At 36.1% G+C, this 23,992-nt stretch overlaps 2 protein-coding genes across 2 annotated transcripts in view; one reads left to right on the top strand and one right to left on the bottom strand.

Moving 5' to 3' along the window:
• The window catches only part of LOC107714386 (major facilitator superfamily domain-containing protein 6-B-like), a 16,289-nt gene extending 6,092 nt beyond the window's left edge, over positions 1-10,197 (bottom strand). The window contains 4 exon segments of the mRNA XM_016520209.1: positions 1,445-1,542; positions 7,178-7,419; positions 7,422-8,716; positions 9,953-10,197. Coding sequence (XP_016375695.1) covers positions 1,445-1,542; positions 7,178-7,419; positions 7,422-8,714 — 1,633 coding nt within the window. The 5' untranslated portion in view covers positions 8,715-8,716; positions 9,953-10,197.
• A 6,820-nt stretch (positions 10,198-17,017) lies between these two features.
• The window catches only part of LOC107714387 (striated muscle preferentially expressed protein kinase-like), a 92,202-nt gene continuing 85,227 nt past the window's right edge, over positions 17,018-23,992 (top strand). The window contains exon 1 of the mRNA XM_016520210.1: positions 17,018-17,567. Within this exon, the coding sequence (XP_016375696.1) occupies positions 17,141-17,567 (427 nt within the window). The 5' untranslated portion in view covers positions 17,018-17,140. The remainder of the gene's footprint in view (positions 17,568-23,992) is intronic.

The following is a 23,992-nucleotide window of genomic DNA, read 5'->3' on the forward strand; positions in this document are numbered from 1 at the left end:
ACCCTCAGATTCCAGATTTTCAAATAGTTGTATCTCGGCCAAATATTGTCCTATCCTAACAAACCATACATCAATGGAAAGCTTATTTCCATTTTTTATATTTATAAATCTCAATTTCAAAAAATTTACCCTTATGACTGGTTTTGTGGTCCAGGGTCACATTTTTTTATTAAAATATAATATATATAAATATAAAATATACTGGTCCAGTATAATTTAGTGAATTTACCTTACAAATGAAAGGTACTTCATCTTGTGTGCTTATTTGATAACTTATTATTACTTGAACAATTTTATCTTTTGGTTTGCCTATATTATAACAAGAAAATTCATTACAAATGATTAATTAGTCTAGCAAAAGTGCTTCAGAACACAGACATAACAGTACAATTAATATTATAAAACAATTATGACTCTAAATTCTGCCACAATTGAGTAAAATGTGTATATAACAATTCAAATCAGTTGAATTACATATTAATGAAACAAAATGTTTACCAACTGTAAACAACTAAACTTCGCTCTATGTTGTGCCAAACACCTTCCTTCAATAAGTTCTTTGTCGTCTTGAACTGATCTCACACTGTATTTTCATATTCCTCTAATGTTTCTTTAGAACTTGCATATATAAATGAGCAGACTTAAACTGATAGCAAGCTAACAATATGGTATATAATATCATATTACTCAGTCAAAGTTAAAGCAAACAAACAACCATTACGCTACATGTGAGGTGGGAACATGGTCATCCTGTACAGTGTCAATAGTCAACACAGTCCCAAGATAACCCTGTTGAAAAAACCAGCATATGCTGGTTAGGAATGTTTTGACGCTGGGATGCTGGTTTAAGCTGGTTCTTTGCTGGTTTATGCTGGTCCTTTTGCTGGTTTATGCTGGTCCTTTGCCAGCACATGACCAGCATAAACCAGCAAAGGACCAGCTTAAACCAGCAAAGGACCAGCATAAACCAGCAAAGAACCAGCTTAAACCAGTAGCAAAACATACCTAACCAGCATATGCTGGTTTTTTCAACAGGGAATAGTGGCTGAAGCAGCTAAACAGGCGTTTAAACCTGTTTTAGAAAAATTCAAAGGTCTTGGCATTTTAATAAAACCGCTTTTCAGAGAAAAGAAAGAGTTTACTCTTCTAAGAACTGATGTTGAACTACATATTGTACCATCTAGCCTAAGTAACTGTAACATTTCTTTCAGCTTTGAAACAAATGGCACTGCCCTAAACCTATTTCTAAACTGTAACTGTGTGATTGCAACAGCATGTCTGATGTGAAATAAGGTGTCAGATATTCTGCAAAAACAGCTGATTCGTGTCCTTAGATGATCTCGAACGTCAGCTGTGGTCACTCAAGGGCACAGCCCACCAATCACAACTCCACTTCCTGTTTGATAAGGCCAGTCGGGCGAGACAAAAACACCTTATTTCTCACCTTGAAGCACCTCCATGGGTAAAACTATCCATGCATTCTCCAGGTAGGAGATGTACAGATAGCGTGCAGTGTTGCAGGCCAGTCCGATATAAAGGACTCTAAAAAAAGAAAACACAATCATGTAATACTGGTATGTCATATTTCATTCATACATATGAAACAATGCTTTTCTGTACAATGAAAATGTCACACTGGGTGTAGCTAAATCAGTTTGATTTATAAGTAGTTGTCGGCTGATATATCGGTCGATATTTGGCATTTTTCAAATATCGGCATCGGCCGATAAGTTTTTCCGCTTTTATTTTGACGCCGCGCCGGACTTTTATTTTGACGGCGCTGAGAGCGGCAGCGCCTGAACACACAGTGCTCACATTCTCCCTCTTGTTTACTGTCGTTTGTTAACAGTTCTGTGTCTAATACGGATAGAAGTCTGTCTAATAATCAGATAGAACGGTTAAACAAAGGAATTAATGTATACAAAAAGTATTATAACTATTGCTTATATATTATTAGTAATAGAAAGGCAAACATTATGATACTTTTGCCGTCAGCATTAAGCAAATACGCATTTATATCATTTAAACAAATCTTTGAATGACTAATGAACATTTAATTTCACAAACTTAGTCGAATCCAGCTGTGAGATCTTGTGAAGTGTGCATTTTTATCTAGCATGATCGCGTGTTCTCTGTGTGACGGTCGGTCCGTGTGAAATGAATGCTTTAAACTTTAAACTCGTGATTTCAAATTATGCTGCACTTTATGCATTTGCCCACTGTCATATTCATGTCATTTTCTCTGTGTGCTGTATGTAAAATGAGTGTTACCCTGGCTTTATTTGAAAAATATGATTCCCAATGCACACAAACTTCCCAGAATACTGAGTGCCCTGTTGGTTACAGTGTTTACTTCCTTTTTAATTATATTTTTATTAAATATTTACTTATTTGTGAAAAATACTTTGTCATCTAAAGTATAAGTATGTTTATTTTACACATTTATTTTTTAATCCATTGTCAAATGATTTCAAATTTCTTAAATATTAATTAAAACTAAAAACAAATTATATTGGCCCCCCTGCTTTCCAAGATATCGGCATCGGCTGTCAAAAAAACAATATCGGTCGACCTCTATTTATAAGGCCTATTGTAGTTAAGGCTGGGTGTTGCATTTGCTGGTGATGTCAGTCTCTATTCTGACGTCCGAATGAATGACTCACTCTGTCCTAGAGACGGGCTGTGAGCGTGACCACACAAGATCTCACCAGTGCTAATCTACAAACACAGAATCTCTAACAGGAAAAAACAACTTTAATGTCATTACTACCTGTTTAATTCGAATGTTGTTTCCTGGAAAACCAATCTAATGAGAGCGCCGGCGCTTTAAAAATGAAGCGTCTCATTTCTTCGCTACTAGCGTCATAAATTACAGTCATAAATTATATTATGATTATAATTTCTAAATGCATGTTATTGATGTTATTGTGAACAATTCATTCATATGATTCATTCATATTCATGTTTTAACTAGTAATTTCAACATAACCCAATCTTTAGGTTAAACAACAGGTGACATATGTCTTGACTTCTCCAAACATTCAGTTTGCTTAAACAGCGCCCCTTTTTTTATGATCGCCTGCAAGCTCGCATTGATACAAGCAACATTCAATGAATAAAAACATTCAATGTCCTATATTTTTTTCTTTTCCGATAATCCTTTTAACTGGGATGTATGAAGAAAAGACTGTAGCTACTTTTGCTTCATCGCAACTTTAATTAAAATAATGATTGTTTCCAAACAGGTTTCCTAACCACTCTCCCCGTCTGCCATTGGTTGAACAAAATACATAGCCCCACCCCATTGGTTGAGTCAGTGTTGCTGTTGTCGGGCTCATCAGGAAGCTCCACAGACCAATGTTTTGCACAACAGTGTTTACACATTTTGAGGGAATCAACCTTCAAAGGGCTTACTTACAGTTGTGCAGAATTTATTACTAATTTATATTATATAAACTATAAAACAAACTACAAATTGTTTTATAATTAAAACACATTAAACAAATTAAATTAAAACAGTTTAAACAATTAAAACAAATTAAAATCTGTTTAACTGGGATGTACATAACAATACAGAAGAAAAGATCTATCACTACTTACGTTTCATCATGACTTTAATTAAAATAATGATTGTTTCTTAAATACTCTCCCTGTCCACCATTGCTTGAAAGAATACATAGCCCCGCCCCAATCTCACGCCATTGGTTGAGTCAGTGTCGCTGTCAGGCTGGTCAGGAACCCCAAACAGAGCAATGATTTGATCCACAGTGTTTACATGTTTTGGAGAAATAAACCTACTAACGGCTTACTTATAGTTGTGTGCATTTTAACACCAAAAAAAAAACTACACAAAAACCTTTAAACAGGAGCTTTTCAACTCCTTTCTTCTTGCAACTACATGCAGCTCTGGGAGAAAGCCATGCAAATGTTGACTCTACAAACTACAGAGAATATTTCACTGTACACTATGTTGGCTCTGCCACACCCTTTGCCTTTAGAAAGCTTTAGAATTGATCAACAAAAGAAGCAAGCTCAGTGGATCAATGCTGGAAAGCCTAGACAATGTGTGATGGGGCTAATGGCAGGATAAAGTTGCAGGGCTCTCTACAGTCATGACTGAAAACAGACCACTTAAAGGCTACAGAGACTAAACTGAAGGTGTCACATGGATTAACACAACATTTTTGTCTCCATAAGAAGATTCTATAGATGATTTTTAAAATGTAGAACACAGGAATTTATTACTAATTTATAAGAACTATAAAAATAAAAATGTAGCAAATTGTTGTAGAAATATATATTATTTAATAAAATATATAAAATGTTATACAATATATATTAATATAAAATTACATCTGTGAGATATAGTCACACTGTGAAATATAAAGTAACAATCGTGGGATATAAAATCACATTGAGATATAAAGTTACATTGTGAGAAATTACAATTGTGGTATATAGTCACATTATGAAATATAATGAAACAATATTGAGATATAAAATCACATTGTGAGATATAGTCTCTTTGCGAGCAGCAGCAGTTCTGCAAGTTTCACCACCTCATGTCCATTAGCTTTTTTTTTTTAACAACAATCAAGTCGTAATATTCTAAATTAAAATGCTCAGTGTGGTAAGCCAGAAATCATCTTATATGTTGCATGGAGCTGCAGTTCTGTTACGCAGCAGAATTACAATACCCGCAGATGCAGTTTGCTGGCAACTAATCAGCTTTTCACAAAACAGCATCTGTCGACTAAAATAACATCTCCATAAGCTAGAAAGTGGTCACTGAAACTGGTTTCAGGGTTCTGTATCGTAAAACGTCTGCCAAATGCTACCAGTTTACATCATTAAAAATGCAAAGACTGAGCCACCAGTACAACCTGAGCTATCCTAAAATGATTCATCTTGTTCACACTGAAGAGCCAGTGCTCTGGGAAATACCACACACTTGAGAAATACCACAAAGGAGATTGAGGATGAGAGCAGACCTTTCCAAGTGCCTGTTTACCAGTGCCCACATATACATGGGAAACATCATGGAAAAGGGTGGCCTGCATCTTGGTTGTACATTGTGTGCCCAGGCAAGGCAGTGCCCATTTAGAGCTTAGCCAAAGTCAACAATACTGAGACACCTTAAAAAACCTTTGAACTTTCCCTGTGAGCCTAATGTACACCACTATGCCACAAATCTGCCAGTCTTTATGTGTTAACACAGATATGGCACAAGAAATAGGTGCATTTACGTCACTTTTGACCAGATGTGCTTAGTTGTGTTCTCATAAAATATTGAGCAACCAGGATATGGTTACCACTGCATGAAGGCGGTATTTGGACACAGGTCTAAAATACATAAACTAGCATACTAAAATAAAATAGTTGGCTCTTCCCATACAAAGATTTGCTCAACACTAACCCCTGAGCATACACTATAAATGAGTGTTTAGCTTTTGTGAACATCAGAAGACACCTGTCTATTGCATACCAAATGTAAAGAAGATTGCTAAAAAAAAAAGAGACAACTGAATATAATTTTGTCAGTAAATCTAGTAAAACGCATGCTCTTTTAAAAGCAATCAGAATGTAATGACAACATAAGGAAAAATATGCCTTTCTAACTATATCCATTCACTTTAAACTAAACTTAAAAATCTAAATATAAAAGCTAATTTAAAGTATTAGTAAATACTATAAATATAAATAAACGAAATTTATTTATATTCATATTATTTATATAAATTATACATTCTAAATAGTAAAATAATATTGCTTCAGATGATGTTTCCTTCATGGCTGTGGCCTCCAGTAGATTTTTACTGACACTTCCTAATTAATATAGTTTCTGGTAAAACTGCAACCAAACGGGTCATTCATCCTGCCCAAACTCTGGACAACAATTATCATATTTTAAGAGCTATATTTTGCTTGGGTACGGTTTAAAGAAACAACTATAACTGGCAACATACAAGGGTGTTCACAATGAAAGCGATTAAATTGCTGGAAGTCGCAGAGTCTACATAAGCATTCTTATGGTCCGTTCACACAGGAAGCATTATTGCATTTAAAGGCAGGGTATGTGATTTTTCAAAAACACTTTAGAAAACTGATTCGGGCCGCTTAAAAACATGGGGCTAAAAGTAGCAAGACACGATGCACCAGTTAAATACGTCCATCTAGTTCAACAATTAACAGCAGAGTGGAACACAAAAACACTTTCTGTGTGAACTGGCTCTCACCTGACCTTAGTATCCAGCTCTATCAGAACATGGTCTGCACTTAGTTGCCACTGCTTATTTGCATATAAGTTGAAGGAGTGTTCGAACTATACCGTGGACTTTGGGGGAGCCCACTTGTTTTTTTTTTTATAACGGGGTGGGTGAGACGCGCGCATGTAAACGCCCACATCACAGCAAGCACAGCAGCGACGTTTCCTCAAAGTTCATCTCGGCTACTTCGCTTCTGGAAGAAGACGTGCTGAGAGAAATAAGCTTTGGATTTTCCTCAGAAGAACGCGCCGGCGTGATATTCAGTGGAGGATATAGTAAGTCTTTTTTTATTTGCCTACTTGCATTAGTTGCTATTGTGTTACTGTGACATAGCTTGTACATATTTTACTAGTTACTTTTTCCAAACCATGATTCCTGACTAAATGTACAATCAAGTGAAACAGTATGAAGATTCATTCACTGCATATATGTCTCACAACGCCAGGAAGTTTTTTTTTATGTTCTATAAAATAGACAGCAACGATATAAAAGTAATGTGAGTTATAATGTTAATATGTTGAATGTTTTATACCCGGTCATTGGCGTTCGCGATCGTCTGATGTGTAAACGTATCAAGTAAGCTCTCTCACTGAAACGGAATGACTCATGGTTTAGACAAATTGCAGTCAGTATGAATGTACCAAAAAACAGGAGAAGCCTCAGCCAACCACTTGCATTGGAAAGTGGACTGAACCAACGTACAAGCGGTAAGTGGTTATCCTACTTTGTCTATCATCTGCATACTTGCCATTAAAACAAATAAAAAATGACTTCTAAGTGCATGTAACGTCCCTAAATTAATATTCATAATCTAAGCCCACTTTCCAAATGTAAATGTAGTAGATAAACTTACAATACAAGTGCAGTTAAGTATAAATTATGCCATATATTTTACATAATTAGGTTCCCACCTGATGTGTCCAACAAGCTCAATGAGTTTGTGGCTGATGAAATAAGCGGCCAGCTCAGACACATGGCTGAGCACTGAGCAGATGCCAAAGAGAGTGGGGGTTCCCTTCAGGTCCTCCAGATGCCAGTAGAGGAAGGTGAACACGAAACCGTAACCAAACCCCATGAACCAGGCCACAAAGAGAACCGTACCATAGCGAACGCCACAAATGATCCGGAAGAGATCTCTGAAGGGAAAAGGTTGTGGGTTGCTTCTGAGCACACGGGTGCATCATCTGAACTGGACTCTGGTGGCACTTGAGGTATTTCCACATCCTCCTTCTTGTACTCTTCTTCATCTGACCGATAAACCCTGTTGTCAAAGTGGAACTGCGTTGCCACAATAAGTGCTGCGGTCATCAGGACTCCAAAAGCTATGAATGCAATTTGGTAGTTCTTGTAGTCGGGCTGGTCACAACCCGAACCCTGGATGAAGATTGTGATGTGTGTGTGGTCGATCCAGATGCCCACTGACAGCATAGCGACACCCCATCCCAGAGATCCCCACATTCTCTGGAGTCCATAATGATCTCTGTGTTGGCCCAAGTACTGAAGAGTGACAGTGTCCACAATGGTCACAGCTGGGGCGCTGAAGAACTCACCAATAATAATGACCAAGAGGATCAAGAGAAATATAGTATCTACTTGCTCCTTATTAAAGACTATGATATTCTCTTTGAGTTTGGCAGTGGTAGCTTGTGTTTCAGTTGTCGAGGTAGATTTTGACGTAAGTGTCGAGGTACGGGGTGACACTGTTGTCGAGTTAGAAGGCATTGAAACGCCGACAGGATTCTCAGTGGAGTTTCCAGAGGGAGTGCCTGTGGTATTTACATTTGCACTTCGAATGTATCTAGAGTGAGGTCCATATGCTGCTAATATTGGCTGAGAAAGTGGAGGAGCAGAGTACATATCCTCAATCAAGTATCTTCGTTGTCTGGTACGGTTACCAGTTTGCGTATAGTTTGTAAAATTGTTTGGTGCCTCAACAGTAGGGTCCTTACTGACACAGGTCATAGCAGCTGGCTTGACGAAGCCAATACCGCAGTTAAAGATCACCCAGCAGAGTACAGAAAATAGCAACACCGCCTTCCCTTTCTTGAAGCGGTCCGCCACTACTCCCCAGAAAGGCGCACTGCAAAACTCAATAAAATAACGGATCCCAACTAGCAGGCCACTTTGGCTGGGTGTCATTCCCAGCTGCTTGTAGTACACGGCAAGCAGGGGGTGTAAAGAGCCATAGGCGGAATAAAAGAAGAAGTAGAAGACCTTGGAAATCAAGAGATGATTGTCTATTCGCACACAGCACCTCTCCATGCAGTCCATACTCTGAGTGGGCTGAGAAGGGAGTGTGTCGTTAGGGGCAGGCGGTGCTGTTTGACCGGACGGTGTAGTGTTTGCCACCTGCCCCAGGGACAGAGTGTTAAATGGTTCTGACAGAACATATTTCCTCTTCTGGTCCTCCTCATCATCCGTAAGGATGGCCACCCGATCACTCGCCATTTCTGTGAGACAGACATAAACATCTGTTAAAGACATAGTGGATAACGGCTTCACATTGTAGAATTAACTTGCAATTCTTAAATGTTGGGGCACAAACATTTGGTCAAAATCTGGCTGATTAGCATTAGCAGGGCCATTTAGCTGGTAAATCCCTAACATTACCATTACAAAAATCATTTAATGTATTTTTTCCCCCTTGTTTGCTGCCTCTCACAACATAGTTCATGGTCATGAAGAGCTCGAGAGATTCTTGCTGTACCATCAGCCAATCAGCATTGTCATGATGGCATTTTCCTAAAGCTCTAAGTGATTAGTTGCATTGCATTTATGGGTCTGGTGATTGGCTCAAAAAACAAAACAAAACAACAACAACAACAAAAAATCCTATGCAAAGTGTCCATTAACAAAGATGGCAAATGTATAGCACATACTTATGGGCTCATGTTCATAATGCAGTGTTCATTTAGAATAATGGCAACATTATCTAAAAACAAAAATAAAAATGGAGACAAACTTCCTATATCATTTTGTGATGATGTCAAAGGCCATAAATCACACTACTGTTGTTATGTGTTTCAAAAATTGTCATTTTCTCTATTTACCCATACTAATAATTTGCACATTGTTGTATATACAGTTCATAGGAAGATTAATGCATTGTTTAATATTAAGTACATTATTGTTTACCTTTGTGCATTAAACCATTTTGATAGCACCTTGATGTCCAATGAAGCAAAACAGTTCATTGAGTGCTACTTTTATTTATTTATTTTCATATTCAAGTTAGACTAATGGAGATATATATTATATATATATATATATATATATATATACACACATATATATTTATTTATTTAAATTTTTTTTTTGACCTAAGTTATATGACTGCCCTTGATTAACGATAATAAAGAATTAGTAAGATTACACATCACGTGAATATAATGTTGAACATCAGGTAGTAGGAATGCAATTGAGAGGTGGAGATCATTGTGCTGTGGCATGAATATTAAATACAGTCAACATTCAAAAACCGTAACATCATATCATAATAAACTTCAATGGGTGTAGTCCCTGTCTGAAACTGAGTGACACACACCCTACGACCTGTATTAACATTGCATATTGCACAAACACAATGCCTAAATGTATTTACAAACACAACTGATCATCCATTATTTTTCTTATAGTGTTTCAGTATTAAACAGGCAGCGGTGTGGCTCAATACAAAGCTCACTTACCCGGTTGTTGTGTGGAAGTTAATGTTATTTCACCGTCTGGCGTTGAAGGAGGACGATCCCTTCAACAGACCGCTCTCTCCGTCCAACCATCATTTTATCATAATCCTGGATTTCTGCTCACTTTCTATGAACAGTCCTCAAACAGCGAGGTATTCCGGTAGAACAGAGGAGCAGATTTATTCTACAGCCGTTTTCATCCGACTTGACGTCAATCTCTCACCTGCCTGCGATGTGCGCAGCGTCAGTGTGATTGTGGGACTGCCTTCATTTCCACTGATGCCATTAGCAGCTGTGACACCCTGTTTCGTTCTTCTGTTCCTGAAATTGTGTTTTAGATTGGAAGTTTTCCCGTATAGTGTTTGCCTAAGAGACGATGCCATGTCTAAAATCAGTCAGATGTTTATTATGTTTAGGATTTTTAATTAATTAAAATAGGCTCTATTATAGTTTGGTATAGTTTATATTAACTTCAAGGTGGGGTAAAATACGTATTTTAATATTTGATTCTATTTATATATATATATTTATATACATTTTCTGATTAGAAATGATAGCTAACCCATTTTTGACCGGCAAACTCGTGCAACATGATCCAACTCTAGTGATGAAACAGCGACATCTACTGGCGTTCACTAAAGTTTAAATAAAAAAAACTTATATAGTATATACATATGAATCTAATCTGTATTTTCTGCCACAAAACTATGTGTCATTCAGAGTAACTGACAGCATCAAACTTCGTATACATTGACAATAAAACCAAATACAGAGCAAGAACTCACAATAATTTCCATAACCAAGTCGAAAACAGTAGCTTTAAATATAAGAAGAGCTAAACAAGCCGTTCTAGGACTCAAATCGGTGAGTCATTTTTTATGTTCATTTTCATGAACCACCTAAAATTGATTCACTGGAATGAATCATATACATCCCAGCGCTACATGAAAGAGAGAACCGAGTAGGAGGAACCGATTCACCAAGATGAATAAGAATTTCCAACGCTACACGTGAGAGCGAAGACCGAGTAAGACGAATCGATTCACCGGAATGAACATATGAATCGAAGTCAAAGGCCTTGAGTCCTAAACAAACGATTTTGGCGCAAATTCACATTTTACTAGTTGAAGCTAACAAAGACTGACGCCAACATGGAAAGCAAATGTGACATTTCTTCATCCTCGAAAACATTCAACAAAATCTAACAAGGTAAAAGAAAATCTTACCTACACTACATTAAATATGGGTTTAGTTGCAACGAGGATAATATATATTGAGGCTATAATATATATTGAACTCCCAAATAACGCCACAACGAAAATGTAACCGAATGATACTTAAAAGTCGAACACAACTCATTTTGTAAAGGAATTTTACCTGGAACCTACTTTAGATTAAAAACTGACAAAGATAAAATGGTCTGTTATGTTTAAATGTAAATGAGCTAATATGCATCATTGGCAAAAAATAAAATATATGCCTGTAATACAAACAGGATGAAAGATACAGGCTATTAAGTGAAAATATAATATTTCATTGCTTTGTTCTATGTAGGCTAAAGTTTATTTAAACAGTGTACTTGCACTTAGAACATGTAGCATTGTACAATTTACCTCATTCAGGACTCCATATAACGTTAGCAGTTAAACTGCATGTATCCAAGTGGTATTTATAATGCTTATTGAAGAATCTGTTAATGGCTTTTTATAAGCCAGAGTTTAGATGTGCATATCATAGTAATCTTTACACAGCTACACACACTGGCACATATGCTATGGTTACAGTATTATGTGTGCGTCTGTATGAGACAAGATGGCTTTCTAGCCATCAGGGCATTTTACATTCATTGTGTGCTCAACATGAAGTGCTATTTTGCTTTGAAAACACTTTCAAGGTATAAACCTGCACTCTCCTAAATGGCCTTGATGGTGATATTGTATGCATACCATCTAATATGAGTAATGCAGGGCTTACATAGACAATAAGACTAATGCAACCAAAAAGAAAAGCAGTCACAAGCCATGCAATCAGATTATATAGCCTATGGTAAAACCAAATAAATAGTTGCCTTTGATAATGAATGCCGATTTTATGTTACAAATTGGTGTATTGGTTAAATATGTCAAGGCTATTATCATTGCTTCTCTAGTTTGAGTCTTAACTGATGTTACAGTTTTATCTGAATTAGTCACAATTTTTTACTGTAATTTTGACATTATTTTGCATGTGATAAAAATCACTATTCTTTTTGAGAAAAACTTTAAATTGCTAGCACAAGTTGTTAGTTGTTGATTAACTTAAAATTTTGAAATATTAAATTAGTTTTATTGTTCTGAAGTGAAGTTCAAAAATGCTATCCGATTTCATAATTACCCCTAATAAAACTACTATATTATGAGAATGTTTCTGTACATTGATCTGTCAAATTTTCTTTATTTTTGTATTCTGCACGCAGCAGAAAAAAAGTGAAAGTCATACAGCTTTGGAACAAAACGAAGATGAGTATCACAAACACGGTGTGTGGAAACAGGCAGGACGACGAAGAATTCCAATAATCACTTTAATAATCCACAATAGGTAATCCAGACAGGTCAGGAACACACACACACACAGGGTAACATTCACAATACTCGACAAAACAGAACTGAACAGACTTGACTTAAAGTACAGACACAAATTAGGATAATTAATCGAACTCAGGTGAACAGAATGATACAATCAGACACGAGGAGAAATTAAGGTCACACTAAAGCACATGGGGAATGAAAACACAACAAGACAGTCCACAGGGGTGTGACAGTGAGTAAATGATGAAATAATTTTTATTTTTGGGTTAACATCCCCCATAAATGTGAAAGAATTGTTTGGATTGTTCCAAGACTTTTTAACTCCCCGTAAATCATATATAAAAATGATAAAAGTGATTCGTTTTTAAAAATCATTTTAAAGAGATTGCAGTCAGTGTCTACATAATGAAGTATTTTAGAGTTGAGTGTAACTACAAGATTTATATACACTATAACTCATATTGTGAGTATCATATTTTCAGTTATATTTGTCATTTTTATAATATTTTTAAATGTCTAAAATTTTTATTAATTTTTTTTTCAGTTTGTTATTTTTGTATGTCAGGTTCAACTAAATTAAAATAAAAAAATGTTGAAATAAAATGAAATACAATTTTTTTTATATTTTATTTTATTTTGGTTATTATTTATTTTATTAACAGATTTTTTAAATGGTTTTAGTTTTAGTTTAAGGGTCATTCCTGGGATTCTGTAACATTTCAACTTGGAATATTTTTTTTTTCAGCTATATATGATTTATTTTCTAAATACGCCACATCATTAGGCACATATCAAACCTCCAACAAATCTCAGGCATTAAAGACCTTTTATTGTTTTTAGTTTTCTTCAGATTTAGACACCTCTTATTCTCAACCCCGTAATGGACAAAATGGGAATTGTTTAAAAAGGATTTTACACAGAACTTGTTATAAAACAAACATCTGCCTACTGCTCATTTGTCCCTCATAACAATTTAATGATAACAAATGTAACATTTATCATAATTTTCACATTTTATGGGACTGAACTTAATAATAGACAAATTGTTTGTTTATGGTTTCTTTATTTTTGTAAAAAAAAAAAAAGTTTAATTTAGATGTTTAACTAAAACCACAATTTTATTGTTTTAGTCCTTAACATGTCAGATGTCAGCAAGAAATGCTTTCATCCTTAATTGTCTTCCCTATTTTTTTTTACAAAAATATTAATGTGACCAGATGTGACGGGGGTTGAAGACTGTAACACATTTGAAGGAATACATTGCCTTCGATTTTAATTTTCAGTTTTGTTTTTCTCTCATATTCTCCCCCATCTTTCTGGGTCAACATGCCCAACATTGTCTTTCTGCAGTTTCTGATGGAGCATGCTTGTTAAAGTTTAACTGGACACATTACATAAAATATTCTATTTATAACAAAAATGTGAATTGTTGTGTGTTTGGTAAGTGTATATTTACCGATAACCATGACTATTTTTATATGTTTTTATTAAAATTATTGATAAATGAAGTAAATAACTCAACCCTGTCACAAGTTTACAAAAAGAAACTTGATGAAAAAAAAAATATATATATATTTTTTTGTGACAGGGTTGACTGTGGTGGGGTTGTGTTTTTTTGCTCAAAATGGCCACTGCTCCTCATGTAGTGTAGGAGAATAGACCATATATAGCAGCAATAAAATAAGTACATTGTATATACTTATGGATTAAAACAAAATGTTGAAAAATAATAATTTTCCATCTTAATATAATGTGATGGGGTTGAGTTGTTAAGCTTGACAGTTACCATTTTCTGCACCCCTATTAAAGAGACCTGAATGATGTCATTTCTGGTAAATGATGTCACATATGGGCGGAGTCTAAATTTTGGGTGTTAGAATGGTTATTTTTCAATATCATCACACCAAACATTTTAGGGAGTTTTTCCACAAAAAATGAAGTTGGCTTATATTAAGTTATTGTTGGTCTTGTTTTGGGAATCATTGTAACGATATGTAATGTCTAATTTGATTTATTCGAGCTGAATATGAGAAATGTGATCACAAGTGGGCAGTTTCTGTCCTCAATGACATCACTGAGAAAACACCCTAATTATGAGGGTGTCCTTTAAACCTGCAGGGGGCGATGTTTTACAAGCACATCAGACACTCCACTCATCACAGCGCTCTCCTTCCAGCTCTAAGTGAGACTCGACTACACGTAAGTGTAACTCTTCTATTCATTGTTGTCCATTAACGTCTTCATTCTTGTCACCAGTGTTGCCATGCCTGCCATTCATCCATGCCTTTTCCAATAATTTTAGCCCCTAAAACAGTGTCCAGCTAAAACATCTGCTATCTCCCCTTTTGTGTTAGAATAGTAAAGTGTTGTATCTGCCTCCCCTGTTCCCTCCCACTCACTCAGAGACCTGTACACCATCCACACATTTGCTCTCAATTCAGCAGTCCAGAGAGCGATGCTGTTTCTATGACAACTGGTTCTGCAGGACAAACTGCAGAGAGGATTTTCCTTTCAAAGGGGGTTCCAAGGAGAAGGCACATGCTTAGCATGAAATTCAGCCCTCTGAAATCCTTTTAGTTGTTTATGATCTCATTTTAAAGTAGGGAAAATGAACATCAGTCATCTGTTGAGTGTACAAGAGGGTTGGCGGTTTGTGAACACTCTGCTGGTGTTAAACGTATCAGAGGTAAAACATTCATAAAGCTGTGGAAATTGTCATATTATGCATTTTATACAAATCTGTATAAATAGCCCCGATTCAGGTAATCAGATTGTATCATTGAATGCAATATTTTATTGAGTTATGAACTTGATGTTTACTGTACACATTTAATTAATTAGTGATAGACTAATATATCATCCAGGCTGATTAATCAGTCAGTGTTTCATCTTTTTTGTATTAATGGCATAAGCGCCTAATGGCTGCTGAATGGACAGAATTCATATAATAAATTTTTTTTTTTCAGTTTTTTATTTAGTGAATTGAGCAAATATGTGAAATGAGTTTAAATATATGTATTTTATTATAAATTTGCTACTTATTTAAACATATGGAATAATGCTAAAATGTTATATATATATATATATATATATATATATATATATATAATATGTATAAAAATGTGTGTTTAACACCAGCAGTTGTCTTATTTGCTGTTATAAAATAGTCATTTAAAATTGTTGTTTGCTATCATATATATATATATATGAAATAAAATAACATAAAAATAAAATTCAGCATTATTCTACACTTCTAGATATTATTACCAAACACTGCCTTAGAAGTAGTTGACCACTATACACTTTATAAATATTTTGTTGTCTCCATTACAACCATAAAATATCTTGCATGTATACATGGTGTCCAGCAGATGGCAGTCTATGTTGTACAGCAGCTGTTGTTTTTAGGGGCTTTTGTTTGGTTCTCTGGTCTTTGGAATTTGCAAGATATCATTGCATTCATTATATTCAGTTCTTTAATCCTGATAACTATTTCCATCGCTGATGAGATAATCAAATATCAATAGGTTTTGTTCTGAGGGTTGTTTGAGTAATTATATGGATCCTTAAGGCTTGAGTGCTGAATCATGTTATTTTCTGAGGGAATAAAAAAAAAAAAAATACCACTACCAAGTCTGAAATTGATGCTGGTGACTGAATCGATTCTTGCTCAGCAGCTATCTTTGACACATGAATCAGAGCTTTATTCCGAACCCCTCCCTCATTAGGCCCCCATGTCACACTTTCTGGAGCTTGTGATTGGCTTTGAGTGCCAGGAGAGAGGATGAGGGGCTGGGCCAAAGCATCCGGGCTGCCCAAAAAATTTGACCTATCAGGGTACAGCTGTTCCTTGATGACTTAGAGGGACTTGTCTGTCACCTCCCCGGGGGGACATGTGAGTGGAGTGAGTGAGACAGCTTAACTTGGAGGGCAAGGGGACGAAAGTCTGGGCACCGCAGGCACAGAGTTGGAAACCAGTTGGAAATCCTGCAATTGAGTTATCGCCTAAACGATCCAGCGGTCATTTTTTCCCCCTTAGATCGCGAAGAACTGGGGGACCTGAATCTGAGGGTGAAAAGCTGAGGCCAAATCTTCCAAAAGGCAGCAGGGCTAGCTGCTAATGCAATATGATCCTCTGGGACTCGCTCTAAAAATACCATCCAGCCAGGAGTACATGCGCAAGCTACATTCGCCTAATTGGAGAAAGATTAAACATTTTGTTTTCAGCTTCTCTAATTGGACATCTCAAGGATGTGAGAAACATATTCCAAAACATTTATGATGCAGAAAACTTTTTTTTTTTTTACATTTCTATGTACCTGAAGGCCTTTCAGAAGGTCTTCTGTTAATGCAGGTAGAGATTTCCACTTTTTTAAGAAATCATTTGATAAGTAAGTATTGCATTTAACTGGTGTTGATAACTTAAACCTGGAGTGGAGTCTTACATTTGATAATATCGGCTTGAATGTTTGGAATATGTTTACCATATCAAAACTCCAAATTATGAAAAGCTATTTTATTTTTGGACAATTTATTGTGCATTAGATATACTTATTAATGTAATTTTAAGCTTCAATCAGTTTAGTAACGTGTAGCAGTCCATAAAGAAGCTCTCCACTGGATCATGAGGAAAGCTGAGGTCCAGATGACCCTGAAGAAGGGTGCTAATGAAGAAGCAGGAGGAATGGCACCTCCCAGCCCCAGGATACCATCGAAACGGGCAAAAGTTAGTTCTGATCAGGTTGTACCAGACCCTGCTGCTTCCGTCTACCCTACCCCAACTCCTCCGGTGTTCATCCGGAAGATGAGGAACGCTGCGGTTGGTACTGGCTGTGATATCCGTCTGAAAGTGGCCGTGGCTGGAGACCCACAACCTACCCTCTACTGGTACCACAATGATGACCTGCTCAACATGGATAACCAGGAATATGGAGGCCTGTGGATCAGGGACTGCAAACCCAGTGATGCCGGCCTCTATACCTGCATCGCCACCAACAATCTTGGAGAGGCCAGAAGCAGTGCTGTCCTAGCCGTTTTGGATTTGGGTGAAGGTAACTACGAATGTAGTTTTAAATGTAAATGTAACACTAATGTTTCATTTTGAGAAATCAATGGCTTTTTCATACTACCTGCAAGCCTTGTAGAAATGACCATAAGATCCCCAACATAAGAACATTGTGCCCTATTATCAAGCTTATGTGGGTAATTATCGAGTTTAGGCTTCAGAGAAAAAGGTGGAAGGCAGACGTTCTTGTGCACCAAAACATGATATGTGATAATTTGTTAAAGGAGTAACACATACCTCTGATGTGTCTCACAAAATGGTGGCTAATCCAGTTAGAGAAAATTAAGTGAAGTAGCCGTCCCTCCATCTTCAGTCACTTTGTTTGGTTGGGGTTACATTGTGGCATTTACCTCAAGGACCTGCTTGGTGGCCGAGGGTGGAATGATGGGGGCCTTCTTACCGAACTGAGAAGAATGAAGAGGTTTCATATGCTCTTTGCAATTACCTTTGGGCAGAAATGTAGTGGAGATTGTTTGCTTTTACAGTCTAAAATGTCTCTCAGTATAAAAACCCTCTGAGAAACACTATGTCTTTACAAGGAGTGTGTGAACAATAGGGCTGGGCAATATGGCTAAAAAAAGTTATTGCTATATTTTTCAACCTTGCTACAGTATTTACTATTTTGATGTTTGTGTGTTTGATTTAAAATGGAAAGCTTGATTCATATCCAAGTGATTTTTGGATATAAATAAAACTCACACCAGAGACATTTTTTTTTTAAATTAGAGACAATATTACAACATTGGCCGAGAGTATTGTTGATGTAAGACTGATGTTGTAAGTGTAATATTGTCTCCAATTTAAACTTCATTAATACAACTGGCATATAAATTGGTGAGTTTTATTTATATACAATAATCAGTCAAGGAGGGATTGTGAAGAAAACTTGCAAAAGGCACAACAATTAGAATATTTGTAATTATGCTTATTTTGATCTAACCAACAAAATCATCACAAATATATCTTGAATTTTCAGTAAATCACTTAACCCTAGAAAATCATAGTGAATTGTATCTTCATACTTCAGTTGTAATTTTGTCAGAAAGGAATGTGTGATCAATTATTTGAGCTTTTCAGAAGTAATTCATTGGTTTTGGATCAGTGCTGTGATGAGAGGTGATGGTGTCAGCTTCAGATGTGTTTAGATGGATCGGCTTTGTCTCCTTGTTGTCCTTCACAGTCACAGAGCTGAACTGGCCACGTCAGAGCACATCATTCTGACAGTGTTATGATTTCACTTATGCCACTAACATTCATCGCCAAACTGTCTGCAATACAGGCACCTTTTATGACTCTCATTGGATTTGGGTTTCTCATTTGCACTCCATCAACAGAAATAGTGTATGTGTTTTATGTAGCCACATCAAACTTTCACCTCTACTATACTTGCAGCATTCTCTTGAATCTTGGTGTATGGTTTTTATTGCACTCTATGTTAATGATTGACATTTAATGATCTTTTGAGGGTTTGTTACATCTCCCTGGACTCTAGTTTAGTTTTTGTAGTGCCAGAACTTTATAGGGTCTCTGGACCCCTGGAGGTCCCTGAGTGTACTCCAGGGGGATCTGTGGAGAAGATATTTTGTATAAGACATACAGAACGTACATTTTTGCTACTTTGTTTAAAAAAAAAAATGGATTGGCTAAGAATCTGGGCATGTAAAGGTTGAAAACGGTTCAGGAAAGTGGTTGTTCTCAGTAAGTCTGTTCTTATCTGATAGAGACACAAACTAATAAAAGATAAACATATTATTGTGGATAGTTATGGTAGCAAAATAAATAGCTGTGTTTTAGTGCATTTATAATATAATATTTTTTCCTAATAACAAGCCTATGTCATGCTAATTTATTTGGTTGACTGTAGGCTGTTCATAGTAATATTCATATTTTTCAATTTGATTTTTAGTGCAGTTTTCCTAACATTTTTGTATGCCAAACAATTTCTATGTCCAGTTAATAAATCTGGGTCCTGAATTGTATCTAGAGTACGACATCTGTAGTCATGATGCATGTGTCAATCCTCTGGACAAGTTGTGGAGTTTACACCTGTCTTGTCACTCAGCTAAATGCCATATGTCTTTTTCTTTTCCTTCACAATGTCTTTTTTTCTGCCTTCTACCCACTGTTATTCTCCCTTTTCTTTCCTTTACTTTTCAAACTTTCTGGAGTCTGTATTGTTTTGTTTTACTACTTTGTCATTCTGACCATTCCCATTCTATGTATCTATGTGTCTTTCTGTTTTTATTTCTGCCTTTCTTACACTTTTCCACTTCCTTGTCTTTAAATGTCTCTCCTGTCTTCTTGGCCTGAAGGACCATCTATATCCCTCTGGTTATTTCTGACAGTGGAATGTGCCAGGCTTCAGATTTTTGTGATGTTAATAGGCCACACACTCTCCGGTTACACAGGAAGACATCACAGCTATATATAGGCCTTCAGCACAGGAGTTTTGCCTAGACCTTATTCAATTAGAGTCAGTTTGAATGAGGGGGAGAGTAATGTTTTTGCCTGGTTTACAATTGTAAAATACTGTCATTAAATGAATGGTAAAAATAGCTGGCTTTGAAGGTGCTCTCTGAGAATCATTACTGATTTAGATTATGAGGCAAGAGACCAGGCTGACTTTGGATGGTGACCATCATGTTTATACATAGTAAACAAGTATTTTGCAGTGGGTTGCACTAATAAGGACTTAGATTTATGATATATTTATTAATTGTTTGTACTTCAACCATCATTAAACCTAGGGTAACTTTAATACTGTGCACCCATTAATATAAACTCTGAATTACATTTCAGTTAGAGCTGTAGTTCTATGCCTTGGATTTTGGTAACCGTTACATTAGTAGTGTATTTTTTTTCCCCTTTACCTGCACAGGTTACTTATTGCAGAGGCTGTTTCTAATGTCACTGAAAAAGGAAGTTAACAGGTAACAATACTGCCATTTTTGGCGAATCAGTCGTGGCAGGGAATCAAATTTAATCACAGGTTGAAGGTTTAATGACTGATTTGTTAAGCCCGGTTCAAAATTAAGTGGTACAACAAGGCTTGAATTAAAATAAAACCTAGATAAACGAACCCTTTTGTGGTTTAAGTTGTAATTGGTGCAACCCACCCTTAGCCTTTAAATCGGTAAACATGCAACAGCAATGTATATTTCTGGTCTGCTTCAGCTGACACTCAAACTGCAAGAGCTTATATTCATCCTCAGTGAATAGTTATGTCGCAAAGTGCTTGCTGTCTCTGTCTCTTCAGGGAACATTTCACCTATAATTGCTCAGTGCATTACGGAGTGCTTTTTCAAATATAGATGTTTCAAACTGCTAGGGTGGAAGAACCAGTATGGAAATTATGTACAGAGAGAAAAGTACATCTGAATGTAGAGAGAAACATCAAAATCTACAGCTTTATCATCTTGTTGAAAAAAGTTTCTAACAGCCTTTATTTTCGTTTTACTTGGAGTCTTTACTGTTTGTTTTTATTTGAAAAGTAGCTTTCTTTCAAGCGCTTCTCAAAGTCATTAGCTTAAAAATTATAGTTGAAATTCTTATAATGACTGTATATGACATGGATTGCTCTATTTGCTGTTAAAATAGTGGTATTGCTCTTAAAATAGTTTGCATTTGGGTGGAACAGTTGAGCAGTAAGATGTGGGTTTTGGCTTCAGCCCACACACTTAGCAATAATTGCTCTGAAAGCAGATAGCATTCTGTTGGCTATGCGCAACTTTCCATTGGCCCCAGAGGTCAAAATGTCCACACAAATGCTCAGTGGAGTGTGTAATGAAAGGTCTCAAACATCATTTATATTTGAAACCAAATGGAATTTATAATCCCTGATAAATTGCTTGGATTTCAAATGATTTCTCTTGTTTGGCTAATAGACCCTCACAGAGTGACAAAGTTATTAATTTGTCATCAGCGAGTATGACTCATGGAAAATTACTAGCGCGGTTGAATATGGTTTTGTTCTTTTGTGGTAGGTGAAATGCAATTTCACCATTTGCAAAGAGGATGATGGAGGGGAAGTAATAACAGTCCACGCTAGTTGATTTTATATAAAAGTGCATCTACATCACACTCAAAATCATATATGCACACACACACACACACACACACACACACATGCTGAGGTACATTTTGTCACTCACAGCACAGCTGTGCCTCCCTCAGTCATTCATTTTCTGCCTATATCACCAACTTTTCTTTATCCAGCTGAGAGGTTGTGTTGTTGCATTGCTCGTAGGTGGATATGAATCAATACTGGATGCAAAAAGACTAATTCAGTGCATTAGAATAAACTGAGTTAATATGCATTAATTCTGTTTTGTGTAGTGATTCTGATGAGTTGAAGCATCGTTCTGGCTGCACTGAAACGCTATTGCTTTTTTTTGCTAGAAAGCCCATTTCCTCTGCACTTTGAGACAGTTATCCTTTCTTTTTGAACTGCATTTGCATCAACACTTAACGATGATCCACTGATTTGAATTTTCTTAAAAGCATCTTGTTTACTTTGTGCTTAAGTTCTCTGTCCTTTAATGAGTGGGTGGTTTTAACCAACCACTGGTGTTGCACTTTTAATGTGTGTCACAGCTGATGCTTTCGGTTGCTCTAATCTCCACTTAAAGTTGTGTACAAACGCTTAAAGGAATGGTTCATCCATTTAAATTCTGTCGTTATTTAATCTTTTTACTGTTTTTAAACTCTTTTGAACACTATGAACTAATGCTGTATAAAAAAAAAATCATTTTTTTGTTCCATTGAGAAAAAAATAATAGCAAACAGATGTGCAATGGCACGAGGTTGAATAGTGACACAAATTTCACTTTTGAGTGGACTATCTGTAATTCATATTATTATAATGTTTACTAAATGGTAATTTTCTACACTTGTTTGAACAACAACTCTATAAAATTGAGATCCATTTATAAAATATAATTTTCAACTTGGTCGAACTTTATAGTATATTATAATATATTAATGTTAATAAATATTTTTGATAAATAGCTTTGGAAGATGTTTATATTATATTATATTAATTATACAATTTTGTCATTCTGTGTACTTGTTCCAACAATAGCTTTATAAAATACGGCATAATTTAGTGAAGTGGATATACGATTGTTTTGTTTTGGCATTTATGTAAGTGGCTGGAGTTCCATTGACCTTTCTTGCACCGAAACCTCAAAATGATGCTACTGAGCTTTTGTCCTTGATCTAATTAAAGCCATAATGATGGTCTGTGTAATCTCATTCCATCCTGGTTTACAGCAGAGAGGTGGCATGACCTCAGAGCTTTATTAATGATGTGATAAATCAAAACATGCTCATGCAGTTATGTGTATTGATTGTGAAATAAATGTTAATACTTCCAGCATGGCACAAATGCCTTACCTAATCTTTTGGTACAGCTTCGAGGCAGTAGTTTTGCTAGGGTGTTGAGCATATAAGATGGCTCCAGAATAAAAAACATCTGACTCACCAGTGTTTTAAAGAGCATGAAAGGGCTTCAGGGTGCCATACAGAGAAATAAACACCACACATTCGCTTGAGACCTCTTCATCTTGCTTGCATTTTAAGACCTGTGGTATTTCAGTCTATACCTTTTCACACTGGCATCATTTCTAAGGTTTATGATGTAAGAAAGACTTGAGGATCTTGAAAGGTGACCACACTTTTGATTTGGTTTGGATTGAGTCATCTTTGTTGTAAGTCAACTGTGTTGTATTGAGTCAACTTTGCTGTAAGTAATATTTTTTGGAATAGTATGCAGAAATGTATGAGGTAGGCCTACATGATAGATGTAACTGAAATGGAAATATCACACCTGTCTCTGTGATAGCACTTGGCTCTGTAAATAGCAAAAAAACAAGAAAAAAGTGTGGGATATTGTTTAGCCAGTGCTGAGAAGCTTTGAGGTGTTCTCTGCATTTTAATTGTTTAATTGTGCTGGTAAGATTTTTGCAGTATAGTTTTTATAGACGTCTATTGCAAACTTCGCAAATACATTCTAAGTCTTTGTGATGAAACAATACCCCAGACGAACTTTAGAAGATTGCAGACCAACATATGCATCCTTAGTCACACATGTCACTGCTATACGAGGCTTCACCTGTCATTCAGAGATCTCTATATAGGAGCATGAAATTCCTGTGTAGGTCCAGGCTGTTTTCTATAGATTAAAGTGCAGCCATCAAGCCTCTTTTGCAATATGAGCTGTATAGGTTATGTAGGAGAGTCTGTTTGATTGCCTGACTGACACACCCATTTTTTCTTTGATTGCCTGTGGCCTAATGATGCTGCTATTCAAAAACTCACAATTTTTACCAGTAGTTTGGGTTTTACTTTAGTGTTCCACTTCAGATTGATAGATAATAAAGGGTTAGTTCACCCAAAAATGAAAATTAGGCT

This window comes from Sinocyclocheilus rhinocerous, unplaced genomic scaffold, assembly GCF_001515625.1.
Source record: "Sinocyclocheilus rhinocerous isolate Xijiao unplaced genomic scaffold, SAMN03320098_v1.1 scaffold449, whole genome shotgun sequence".
NCBI classification, from domain to species: Eukaryota; Metazoa; Chordata; class Actinopteri; order Cypriniformes; family Cyprinidae; genus Sinocyclocheilus; species Sinocyclocheilus rhinocerous.